The sequence below is a fragment of the Python bivittatus genome, unplaced genomic scaffold (assembly GCF_059951505.1).
Source record: "Python bivittatus isolate LINGU-HERP-01145 unplaced genomic scaffold, Pbiv_v1 ctg000500_np1212, whole genome shotgun sequence".
Taxonomy (NCBI): Eukaryota; Metazoa; Chordata; class Lepidosauria; order Squamata; family Pythonidae; genus Python; species Python bivittatus.
The window spans coordinates 462,624-475,176 of record NW_028277079.1 but is presented as its reverse complement, the minus strand read 5'-3'; the positions used below and the strand labels follow the sequence as shown (position 1 = coordinate 475,176).

The 12,553-nt window shown below is 51.8% G+C and overlaps 1 protein-coding gene across 1 annotated transcript in view; it reads right to left on the bottom strand.

Moving 5' to 3' along the window:
- Positions 1–12,553, bottom strand: part of MAP1S (microtubule associated protein 1S) — a 34,671-nt gene that overhangs the window by 2,737 nt on the left and 19,381 nt on the right. The window contains exons 3-6 of the mRNA XM_088147335.1: positions 7,640–7,722; positions 6,826–6,966; positions 2,528–5,726; positions 650–864 (exon numbers count right to left, since the gene is read on the bottom strand). Coding sequence (XP_088003461.1) covers positions 650–864; positions 2,528–5,726; positions 6,826–6,966; positions 7,640–7,722 — 3,638 coding nt within the window. The remainder of the gene's footprint in view (positions 1–649; positions 865–2,527; positions 5,727–6,825; positions 6,967–7,639; positions 7,723–12,553) is intronic.

Sequence of the window (12,553 nt, the reverse complement as noted above, 5' to 3'; positions counted from 1 at the left end):
GATTGGCAAGTGGGACCGAGTTCCACGGATGGCTATCAGGATGGGGAAGAGTCTGGGAATCCGGCCCTGTGAGGGGAACAAAGCCCCGGGGATATTCAGCCTGCAGAAGAGAAGATGGGGGGGGGCAGGGGAGAAAGGATAGCACCCTTCCCATATCTGAAGGGTTGCCCTACAGGAGAGGGAGTGGATTTGTTTCTGTTGCCCCAGAGGGCAGGACTAGAGCAAGGAGTTAAAAGTACAAGGAAACAGGTTCAGGCTGGACCTCAGGACCCCCTTCTTGGCTGTGTGAACTGGCTGCCATGTGAAGTGGTGAGTTCTCCTTCCCTGGAGGTCTCAGGCAGGCAGGATGGTGATCCTCCAGAGATGATCTAGTGGATCCTGTACTCAGCAGGAATCAAGATCTCCAATATCCCTTCAAACTCTTATGATTTAATTGTCTCCCTCAACCAAGGCAGGTGATTGGGAATGCCAGGGTGCAAAGCAGGGGCTCTGCCAGGGAGCTGTGCCCCTCACACTCAATTGGCAGCAGAATTATCACCTGAAGTCACGTGGCAAAGCCACAAAAGGGAAGCTCCTGCTTGGGCTCTGTGATACCTACCTGGCATAAAGCCAGCCCAAAGTGGGCATCAGCTCTCTGCCCATGTCCTACCTGAGTGTCGTGGGCCCAGTGCTGCTTCCCCGACAGCAGGGCATCCAGGATGCCTCTCATGACGCTCTCCTTGACGTGGTCTTCGCCGCTGATGACATAGCACTGGGAACGGACATACCGGAAGAAGTCCTCATCCACCTTCTGGGCACTCGTGGAGCCAGGAATGTACGCCAGCTCCAGGTACACTGGGGAGCGCAGCAGGCTGGACCGGGCTCCTGGAAGACAAGAGCCAGGACAGGGAGGTGCTGTTCAGCCGGGGAACCAGGAGGGGGCCTGGCCAAGAGCTCAGGAAGCCTTCCAGGGGTGCCCCACCGCCAGAAGATCAGAGGACCAAGGCTCCCTCCACACCCGGCGGCTGCTCGCCAGTTTCAGCCAGAGAGGGAACCTGTGCCTGGCACAGCAGAGCTGCCAGCCAACCTGAGCCACCCTGTCCTCCGGCCCTCTCCAACTTGTTTTTCTCCTAAACAGAGCAATTCCGCATAAGAAAGGAAAACAGGAGACAGCGGCAGCCCTCAAGTGTTTTCTCCCTGCCCTTCAAGCCAGGAAAACTGTAGTGCCAAGACTGAATTATTCCAGCCTGGGGAGGTTGCGGGCCTCTCTCCCCCCAGCCCCCAGGACAGGCTGCTTCAACAGCCCAGCCAGAGCAGAAGCCATCTGCCGCTAGATGGGACCGGCCGACGGATCAGGCTCCTGCAGCTACCTTCTGTCTGCTGCACAAACTGGACTCTGGGCCATCCGCCGTGCCCTTCTGCCCCCCACCCCAACCCCTGGGATCACTGGGACCGGGCTGCCTAGCCTGGGCCATGTGCAGTTGCTCCGAAACGCAGCAGAGACTCTCGCTGCACCACCAGCCTAAAGAAAGGGGGCAAACTGGGTGCCTGAAGTCTCCTGGGAGACAGATCTGGGCTGCTGCTTTTACAATCAGAATCGCGGGCTGCCGAACACCCAAGAGGAAGGACCGTGTCAGGGGCCTTAACAGAGTGGTTCCTCCTTAGGGAAACATCTGATGCCCGCCGCACCTTCCCGCTTTGGTTCTGGCTGCCCAGCTTGCTCCCTGAGCCATTTCAGGCATCTGCCCTCATGAGGACACCCAGCCGAGCAGCACTCTTCTACCGGGGAGGGCCACAGAACAGATGATGGCCTGGAGGGGCTGGACCAGGGGCTGCCATCTGCTAGCCACCCCTGGCCGGTGGGAGAAGCCCTCGCTGGCCCTTGAGGAAGGCCCTGAGGACTGCTCTCCCGATCCTGACTCCAGGGTCTTCCCCCTCAGCAGGTCTCTTCTCCCAGCCTTTCTCACCTGGGGACCGAGCTGAGGTCATGCCCGGCAACAGCAGCGTCGGCATGAACTGGGCTACCAGGAACTAGCCCACGGCAGCACCAGAGTGTGGCTAAGCCACTGGAGAGCACAGCCCGCTGAGGCCCCGTGGTGACTTTGGGCCAGTTGCTCCTTTTTAGCCCAACCCTCCTCGCCCAGCAGTGGTAGGGATAAGCTTATGGGAGAATCCCACGTAAACCGCCTTGAGCGAGGTCTTATTGTGGGAGAACAAGTAACTCCCAGCTACAGCTGAGACAAAAAAGAAAGCACCAAGTCTAGATGACCTTGACGAAGACTGGCCAGACCTGTTATCAAAGTGAGGGGAAAACACAGCTTAAGTCCCAAGCAAGCAGGAAGCGTGCGGAAACACTCAGACACCTCCCTAATTCACACGGGTATAAGAAGGGGAGGAGGCGCACCACAGTCCGACTTGCAAGGTCCTGTTATTAGAGCCCACCTCAATAAAAGTGGTTTTAGTCTTCCCAAAGAGTTGATTCCTGGCCTGGGCTACCTGATGGGGCTGACACCATGTAACTGGCAAGGGGAAGGCTCTCTAAAATTACCTGCCGGAGATGTTCTTCCAGCTCCCAGAAGAGGCCTGATGCTTGCGTTCCGTGGACTGAAGGGCATTCGATTATCCCCACCGGCACGAGATGCTGGCAGGTCGCTTCTGCCAGGGGCTGGCAGGCGGGCTCTCTCCCCCGCGCTAGCTGAAGAAGGCTTTCCCCGGGGACTTGGAGCAGTAGCTTTGGGGGTGTCTGCTTTGGGAGGGGCAGAGCCCCCCCGTGTTGGGGTTCGCTTGGCTTTGGCTACACCTTCCTTCTCTGGGTCCACCATGCAGATCCCTGGCTGGGCAGGGAGAGGGCAAGGGTCTTTCAGGGCAGCTGGGAGTGGATCATGGGCCTGAGCCAGGCTCTCAGGATCATCATCTGAGTCCAGCCCACCATCGGCCGTGAGAGAAGGACACTCTTCCATAGCAGGCGGGATGTCAGAGTCAGAGAGGGTGGGGAGCGATTCGCTGAAGGAAGTCGGCGGAGTCTCATCCACTAGAGGGTATGACCGGCGGCCTCGAGGGCCCTTCCTGTGTGACAAGGGCTTGGCCAGCTCTTGGGAGAAGTCACTGCTGTTGGACATGTCCCGAGGACTGAAGTTGGCTGACGGGGATCTATCAGACTTGGGGTGCTCAAACTCACAAGGGGACACCAGGCAGAGATCCACGTCATGGGGAGAGCCCGATCGGCGGCCAGACCTGGGCAAGACATGTCCGTCCAGTCGCTGAGGGTGGCAGGAGAGGATGGGCAGGGACATTCCGCTTTTTCCCAGTGCAGGCTCAAGATCGGGGGTGAGCCCCCCAGCCTGCATCCTCTCTCCTTCTTCCTGGGGAAACTCACTCACTGGCGGCAAGAGTTGCTCAAAGGAGATAGAGAGCGACTCATCCACCTCAGTGGAATGGGGGGAGCCCACTTCAGCTGGCAGTGAGGGAGTGGTAAGAGTGGGGGACACATCGTGGATGTCATCACGAAAGAGACTCGGGGAGAGGCACCCAGAGTGCTTCTCCTGGGAAGAGCTGGAGTTGTCGTGTGAAGCTCGAGGACCAGGGACAGAGCCATCAGGCCTCCAGGGATTGAGGGTGGCCAATGGCTCCTCCACCATAGCCACATCTTCAATGGGAGACTGGTGGGATGGAGTGTGACCCGCCGTGGCTGGGGACATCATCTCAAGGGTCTTTTCTTCAGAGCTGCCACAAGCTTCCTCTGTATCCGGGCAGTGGTTGAGCCTGGCCTGAATGTCTGTAGGAGTCAGCTCGAAATTGATGCTCTGATCGCTCTTGGGAGTCTTGACCAGTGGGGATGGGGGCCCAATCCATTTCAAAGGAGAGCTAGCTTCCAGATGCCGAAAAGGTTGAGGGCTCTCTGGGCCTGCCTCTGCACCCAAACCATTCTGGATGGGTTCCAACCCACTTCCTTGGCAGTCCAAACTGCCCAGCGGTGAAGGCACCAACTCACTCTCTGTTGTGCTTATGGCTTCATCAGTCACTTCTCCTGCCGTTACTGCTTGTCGGGAGGACCCACGCAGCTTCTCCTGCATATCATTCTCTGATGATGATGGCTTAGATCCATCCAAGAGGCCTCCTTTGGTGCTGCTTGGCAGCTTATTTGAGGCTTCCTTCAGCAACTTGTTCTTTGGTCTGTCCGTGTCCTTTTTCAGAGAAGGAATAGTCTTTTTGAAGCTGCCCATTTTGCTTGGAGGCCTTTTCACCTCTGCACTTGGAGTTCTCCGCAAGTCTCTTATAGGCTGCTTTGATGCCTTGTCCTCTGACTTCGCATCTTTCTTGGTCTCCTCTCTTTTTGTCGGCTCTCTTCTGGGAAGATACACCTTTCCCTCTTTCTTTGCCACGTCCTTCTCTTGAGTAGTATCTTCCTTCACAACCAGCTTCTTCACATCTTTCTTGGCCACTGGCTTCTCCTTCAACTGTTTAGGCCTTGCATCCTGTTTGGTCTTCTCTGTAGAGGGTTCCACCTTAAGCTGGGACCCTTTGGATCTCTCCTCCTCAACACTGCCCTTTGAAGTTTCACTGGGTGCCTTGGGTCGGTCCCTGACATTGGCCAGCTTTGACTCCCTCTTCTCCTTGGAAACAGGCATGCTGGATTCTGTTAGACTTAGCCTAGAACCTGATCTGAGGCTCTCCTGACTCTCCGTCCTCTTCTGCTTGGCTTGAGAGATGGAAAAAGAGTCCATGTCCTTCTGAGTGACTACAGGGTATTTGAGGAACTCCAAATGTTTGACTTTCTCCAGTCCTTCTAAAATCTTGGTCTGGGGTGTGCAGCCTGGGAATAAGACCCGAACAATCTTTTCTGTGGGGCTCACAGGATGCCAAATCAGGAGTGCACAGATGGAAGTCACACACTGTAGGGGCAACTCTAGCCCTTTGGGGTGGCCATTCCCGCACCACTGCTGCATCAAGAATTCTAGTTCCTTGCTGCCTTTCACTGGGTTAAGCACATACATTTCCAGACGCCCAACCCCCATTTTCTGAAAGAGGATGGTGGGCTCTGTCTTAGGACCAACTTCCCTGAAAAGTGGGTTGGGCTTAATGCCCAATTTGTCTAGGTATTGTAGAGTCAAGCTGGTCTCATCACAACTCTTTAAGACTCCAGAATCCCCTTCTATGTCCTTCAGCTTCTCTGATGCATTGAGGAACACTACCCCCAATTCTGGTGAAATGAGGTTCTTCACCCAATCATCAATTTGGGGGCTCTGGGAGGAAGGGTCTTCCTCGATTTCAGCAAGCTTCCGCTGGAGCAGGCTATTCACTCCAGGCAGACTATCAGTCCCAACATGGGTCACCAAGATGGAGTCAATACGATCTAGGTGGCGCACCAGTTTCCAGAAGGATGACCTAGGGTTGGACCCTCCGTTCACCAAAATGTTGAAGCCATTGACTGCAAAGAAAGCAGAGTCACCTCGCCCCCCAGGGAAGATATAGCAGCAAGGCTTGGAAAGTTTCAGGAAGCCAACTGTGCTTGGTGGCTCCAGGAGGTCAAAAGGAGACAGGGGGTCCAGGGACTCTGAAAGGTACTCAATGAACTCCTGTAAACCCTCCATTTCCGGCAACAAACAACCAGGATTGAAGTACAGATCAATGAAATCCAAGAGGTTGTGCTGGCTCCGTCTGGAATCCTTCCATTCCCCAAAGTCTGGGCAAATTACAGTCAAGCTGGTTTTGGCAGAGGGGTCAGCAGAGCTGAGTAACTCCCCAACCTGGAAGAAGAGGAGTCAGAAGAGAAGGGAACATCATAGTTAAAACCCAAACATATACAGTACCTACCTCTGTACAGCGTCTAATTCCTGGGGTGCCCCTTTTTCATACAGTGCATGAAGGGGGAAACCAAAGGTTGTATTTAGAGCTGTAAGGGCAGATGGAACCTTGTTATTTTCCCCCCTTTACCCCTACATTCATTTTGTGGTGCGTTTCCACTGAATCATAGATCTCTGTACTGTTCTCGTCCCCTCCCTCTCTGGGTTATTGGTTCCACTACCCAGCAGCTCCTCCTCTTAGGAAGCCCTTTCCATAACCTAAATCCATTATTCCATATCCTACCCCCTGAGCAACAGAGAGGAGGTCATCACCTTCTGTTATGGAACGTCTGTCCTTCCTCCCACACCACCCCCATTTTCTCTTCCCAAGGCTCAACATATCCCGTCTGCCTTCATGGGACTTCATTCCAACCTCCCAGATCTTCCCTGTTGCCCGTTTCTAAACGTTTTCCAGTTTGTCCAAAACTTCCTTAAAATGTGGGACTTCACAATACTTGGTTGACTAATTCAGTTGGAAGCATCACTTCCCCCAATTATTCGAAAGCTATATAGTGCTGACACAGCCTAATATTGTGTGTGTGTCTTTCCAGCTGCCTCGCACCAGAAGCTGAAAGTGAGTCTGCAACCGACTACAATTCCACGATCTTTTCACAAGTACTATCACCATGCCAGGGATCTATCCCCCATGCTATACTTGTGAATCTGATTTCTGTTTTCTAAATGAAGAACTGAGCATTTGTTTCTGCTACTGTTTATTCTGTTATTTTAAGCCCTACTTTAGTCTTCTGGGGGATTAGCTGCCCCACATGCTTTTGTGCCAGCTGCACATTTGAAAAGCTCTGGTTTGACAGTGTCATCCAAGAGATAAATGTTGAAATACTGAGCAGCAGAGGAGCCCATCACCAGGCTAGCCTCCTGGGTGCCACATGCCTCCCGTTAGCCTCCCGTTCCGGAACTGTTCGGTAGCCCAGGCGACCCCCCCAGCATTCCTGGGCCAATCAGCTCCACTGTTCCGGTGCCCAGGGGAGGGCAGGAGCCACACCTCTTTATCAGCAAAGATCTGGATGAAGTCCCGCAAGGAGAAGGAGCCCATCTGCAGCACGAGTTCACCCGTTTCCTCTATGCAGGGCCCAGCAAAGATCAGCAGCTTGTGCCGCGAAGGGTCAGTGATCAGGTTACGGAGCTAGAGAGGGCAGAGAGAGAAAGGAAAAATTGGGGGAGTAAGGAAAAGGCAAATGGAGAATCCGTCCAGCCTCAGCTTGGTAACGCGCCTGAACCAGAGCATCCCGTTTCGTCTTGGCAGCCGGTCAACAAAAACAGGCCAGAGACAGAGGACAGAGAGCCTAGTAGTATTCTGTTTCTATAATTTAATTTACTGGTCCAAATCTGTACACAGTCGTGGCTTGTACCGATCAGTGGCTCTAAGGCATTGGGAGGGGGTGCCTCAATCCAAACGTTCCACTGGCAATGCTGGAGGAGGGCACCAGCCTTGCAGGTGGGTTGGGCTGCAACGCTCTTCACACCCAGAGGGGCCAGGCTGAGAGGCTGGGCCAGCTCTGCCCAGCCTTCTAGTCCCAGTTCTACCACGTGCCTGCAACAGAGAAAAAGAGCTGCTTCTGTTCAAGACCAGTACATGGGAAAATGGCCCCATGGAAGAGTGACACCCCAAGAGCAACTTCTGGGGAGCTTTTCTGCTTCCGCTTTGGCGGCCAAAGAGCTGCCCTGAATCGCTCGGACCTTGTTTCATGCCCCACCCCTCCAGCTCAAGTCCTAATGAACTCTGCTCCCAGATGGCAATTCTGGATTCTGTGGCCCTCAGATCTGAGATTTCTGCACTGCTGGGCTCCCATGCTCACCTCATCACAGATGGATTTGTCTGAAGGGTTCAGCAAAACTAATGTCTCCAGAACATCACCACGGTGGTGGAGGGCACGCTGACCTGCAGAGGACAGAAGGCAGAAGAAAAGGGGGGAAGACATGAGACAGAACTGCTCAGGAGAGAGTAGTCTACAGCACAAATGCCTCCCATCTGAAAAGCAAGCATTTCAGCACCCACAAGACAAATTTATTCTTGTTCAATGAGCTGTCCTAACAGGGAGAAACTTGAGCAGCAGACTGGGAGGAACCCAAGAAAGCTTTAGAAAAGATCAAGGCATGGAGCGTCTCCCAAGCTCCAAAGAGCTGGGCTTGTTTAGCAGGGACAAAATGTTTTGAGTCTGCAGGAAAATGGAAAAGGGTTGGATGGGAAACTGCGAAGCGGCTGGAAGAGAGCTATTCTGCACTTTGGCTTTTTTTGAGCAGGTCACCCAGCATCGAACTTCCAGCAGCAGCCAGTCTGACATGTTCTGGAAGCCCACTAACAAAAGACAACCAAAGTTCTGTTCAGTTTTATCCTTTCCGATAGTGCCTTAAAGCCAGCAGCCCCCCAGTGCAGCCACAGAATCATCAGAGATTTCAGGAGCTGGGGTGCCCCTGGACCCCAATCACAGCATCTTCCAGCCAGAAGAGAACCGTCACCCAATACAACCGAGTCAGCAGTGCTTGGAGCTGGCACGGGGAATACCAGCCATGGGTGAGCCCTTTTCTGCAGCAGAAGGGACACAAGAGAATCAGTCCAGTGTGAGGCACAGAGAGCAGACAAATGGAAACTCACAGGCACACGCGCTCACTCTCTCTCTCTCTCTCTCAAGCAAGCAAGCAACCAGGCCAGCCTCAAACGTAACAGCAGAGAGTTAGGGCTACGAAGCGATCCAAAAGTCATGAATAGGAGAGGCAGCAAATTAGAAGGGAACCTCCTCCTTCAGATACAGTCCACTTCAGAAGGCCAAGAGGCACGGCAAAGAGGTTCTACCCCACGTTCTGGGACCAGACGCCACTTCCTTCCAACCTAGAGCTAAGAAGATGGATCACCCGAGCTCATCCACAGCCTTCACCGTACACTTTTGCTTCTTCTATCTCCAAGGCTTGGGGGGCAGGAAGGGGGTGGCCCTGCCGATGGCCAAATGGTATATAAAGGTGCACTCCCCCCCACCTCTCTAAGACAGGATTAGCTCTGAGATAAACTAGAACTGTTATTTCCAAAGCCTCTGAAATTATCCTGCGAAACCCCCATCGAGGAGCCACCAGAGAGTACAGGGAGTCCTCGCTTACTGACTGCCTCATGCAGTGACTGTTTGAAGTTACAACACTGCTAAAAAATAACTTTACAACCAATCCTCGCATTTTCAACTGTTGCAGTGTCCTGAAGTCACACGATTGCCATTCACATGCTTCACACCAGCTTGCGACAAGCAGAGTTAATACAGAAAAATACAGACTTACTTACAAAATTGTACATTGTGGTCACGTGATTTTCCAGTTAGCAATCAAGTTGCTAGTCCCAATTGTGGCCACTAAGCGAGGACTTCTTGTAATTAACTGTCTCGGGGGAGACTGATTCTAGATCCCTGACCCTAAAGTAGACCAACACTGTCAAACCTGGAGATTGAAATTAATTTTGGAGACCTCTGAGAGCAAGCTAAACACAGCAAAGAATTCAGGGGTGGGTGAGGAAAACTTCCCCACACAGGGCACATCCCTGTTCCAAGGTCACTACTGCAAATTCACCAATACAAAGCACTGAACTCACTTCTCAGATGTACGGATGATTTGTTGAAAGGACCCCGCAACCCAGAGGGGCCTGTCAGCTGGGCCAAGACAGTGGCCACTCCCTGCTGACTGATGGAGTGATGAGGATGGGCTCCAGGATCAACTCAACTTGTCCCCACTATGCACGCCGGCCCCCCAGAAGGGAAGGAAAGCTAAGCCTGACCCTCCTTTCCACCAAGACCCCCAGAACTGGCCAAGGCCCACAGCTGCCAGAGAGAAAGCGGCTCTTCCCATTCCAGCCTCAGGTGGGACCAGAGTTTCTCCCAGTCTTGTATCTGGTCAAATGGTTCTGAGTGCAGGCCGAGAGCATGACCACTTTGCATCTGCTGCGTCTTGGCACTTCAGCCTAGAGAGGAATGGAACTCTGCTTCTGGCCCTTTGGACTCTCGCCCCCCAGATAAAGCCCAAAGTGGAAGGGTGTGCAAAACATTTCGCATTAGTCTCTGAAGCAGCTGGTTCAAGTTCGGGGCATACCATTTTAATACTTTTATAAGTCTGTTGAGCTCAAAACAACCATTTCAATATTGAGTTCAAAACCCTTCTGGAATCATCAAGGTAGCCTGTTTCAAACCCAAATTGGAAGTTTAATTTTAACTGTTTTGCTCATCACAACATATGGTCTCTTGCTGATGCCTCAGAGGGTATTACTAGCAAAGAAGGTTGGAAAACAGAGTTTGTTTAATTAGAAGGACATGCTAAAAGTTTATAAACTGTCTAACATATAAAGGAAGAAAAATAAGTATTATTCCCTTTCTTGAATTCAAGCCTATCCAGTGAAATTGATCAGTAAGTGACTCAGAACAAAGTACTTTGGCTAATCCATAATTCATTAATGGAATGTACCATCAGGATGGGGAGAGAAGCAACAGGCCACGATAGCTAAATAGGTCTTCCTCATTCAGATGCAGCTTTTCTCTGAATCCCATGGCTTCTAAACCAGGGAAGTGTCGGACTTCTCATACAGCAAACTGGACTGGATTGGATTAAGCAGACATAATCCAAAAGACCAAGTGTGGTAAGTAATATTTATTAGAAAGAAGATTGAGGATGCAACACAAGAATTCCAGCAAGTAAACTACTTTCAAATGGGAAACTTTTATATATATTTATATATGCAATTTAAGGCAGCAAAATTCTAGTTCAATCATTTGTGCTTTTTCAGTATAAATGGGAAGAGGCTTATCAGTTTTGTGACGGTGGGTTTTTTTGGAAACAGCTACTAGGACTACTAAACAGTAAGAGGTCGCTATCATGCCCAGCTCATAGACTTCCTCCTCCTCCCCCTCTCCTTCATGTGAAGGAGGACATGGATAGGCTGAAGCATCTCCGGAAGACAGCAACTGACACTATGAGGACTGAAGACCAAGTCCCAATAATTATTATTCAAAGAGGCAGACAAAGCAAGTCTGGGGAAGAAGAGAGAAGTTTAATAGAAGACAGGAAAATAGTCTTCAAATTTCTAAGGCTATAATCTAGAACAATGTTTCCTAACCTTGGTAACTTTAAGATGCCAGCTAGGGGATTCTGGGAGTTGACGTCCACACATCTTAAAGTTGCCAAGGTTGAGAAATGCTGATCTAGAAGATAGAGCAGATTAAACAAAAACTTCATATAAGCATTAGAGCAAGCCTCCTAAGGGTAAGCACTGTCCAGCAGCAGAAAGGCTGGTCTTGAGCAATGGGAGAAAGTACTTAAATGGAAGGTGGACAGCCATCTGTGGGGATTATAGTCACATCCTGTAGCGCAGATTCTGCACCAAGCAGGGAGCTGGCCGATTCCCAAGATTGCTGCCATTTCCGTTCCTTTCAGCAGCATGGGAACAGTGCTCTGGCCCCAGGTGCCTGGGAGGAAGGAACCTCCGTTTTGCCAACCTACAGCCTTATCAATGTGGCTGCTCCACTGGAGATGCAGGGCTGGCTGGCTGCTGGGTGAGGAGAATGTGGCCAAGGCGAAGCAGATGGAGAGCAGCCGAAGGGCACGTTCATCCACGGGCCGCCTGTCCGAAGGAGAAGGGATCAGAGGACAAGCACGACCCAGCATCTGCTCCTTTCTGCTGATCAGGTGCCCCAAAGGAACAAGTCCTAATGGAGAGACAAGTAGGCCTGCTGCAGAAAAGCCAAAGGCTTTCCTCAGAAAATGCGCATACATAAACCAAGCCAGCTGCTATAGAAAGGACTCGTACATACTTTCAGAGTATGAAATTTCACCTTATCTGAAGTGACGAGAGGGACATCCTAGGGCAGTACCTGAACTAGGGGGAGTGGGGATCGAGCAATGAAGCTAAAAACTAACTTGATGAACCAGAACAAAACAGCCCCAAACCCATAAAAAGTATCTGCGTGGAATGTGAGCTGGAAACATCGTCCAAGATACAGCTGCACAGCATCCCTCCAGAATGCTGCTTTTCCTTTGCACCGAGCTGCTTTGGAAAACCACCAGATCAGTTGTCCTCAGGAGGAATGGAACATTTTCTTCTGCACCTGCCTCCCTTCTTCCTCTCGACAGCCACCTTGAGAGGTAGGTTGGACTGAGGCTGGCCCACAGTAATTCAGGGCTCCATGGCTGAGAGGGACTAGATAATTTGCTGCAAGACTCTCCTTAAGAAAGAAAGGAAGAGAACAAAAAACAGCACCAAGGAGAGGCAGCAAAAGGAACCATCCAAGGGTGTTTTAAAAGATTTCACACTCACAGACACACACACACCCTATGTTCCCACCAGAGATATGAAAACACCAGATACTTCCGGGTGAGAAATGGCGAACTAGCACTTCTCTGATCAGGTGGAGGTGACAACTGAGGCAAAAACCGAAGGAGCAGTCAGTAGACCGGTGTGATGGAAGGCACGAGTGGGGAGGATCCTGGAATGGAGCTTCAAGGCTACAGGGAAGGGGGAGAGACACCCCAAGGAAAGCCTCTCCTCAGCCCCCAGCCGGACTGTGTGGCAGTCAAGAGGAAGAGACCGGCCTCTCCCTAAGGGCACGATGGTTATAGCTGCTGTCGCTGGGGGATGAGAGTTAGTCCGGAGAGATTCTGTCTATTACGCGCAAGCTAACAAAGAAGCCGAGCTGATTTCGGGACTGTCTCATGGTGATTCTTGGGCTGACCCTGACAACCGCTCCCAC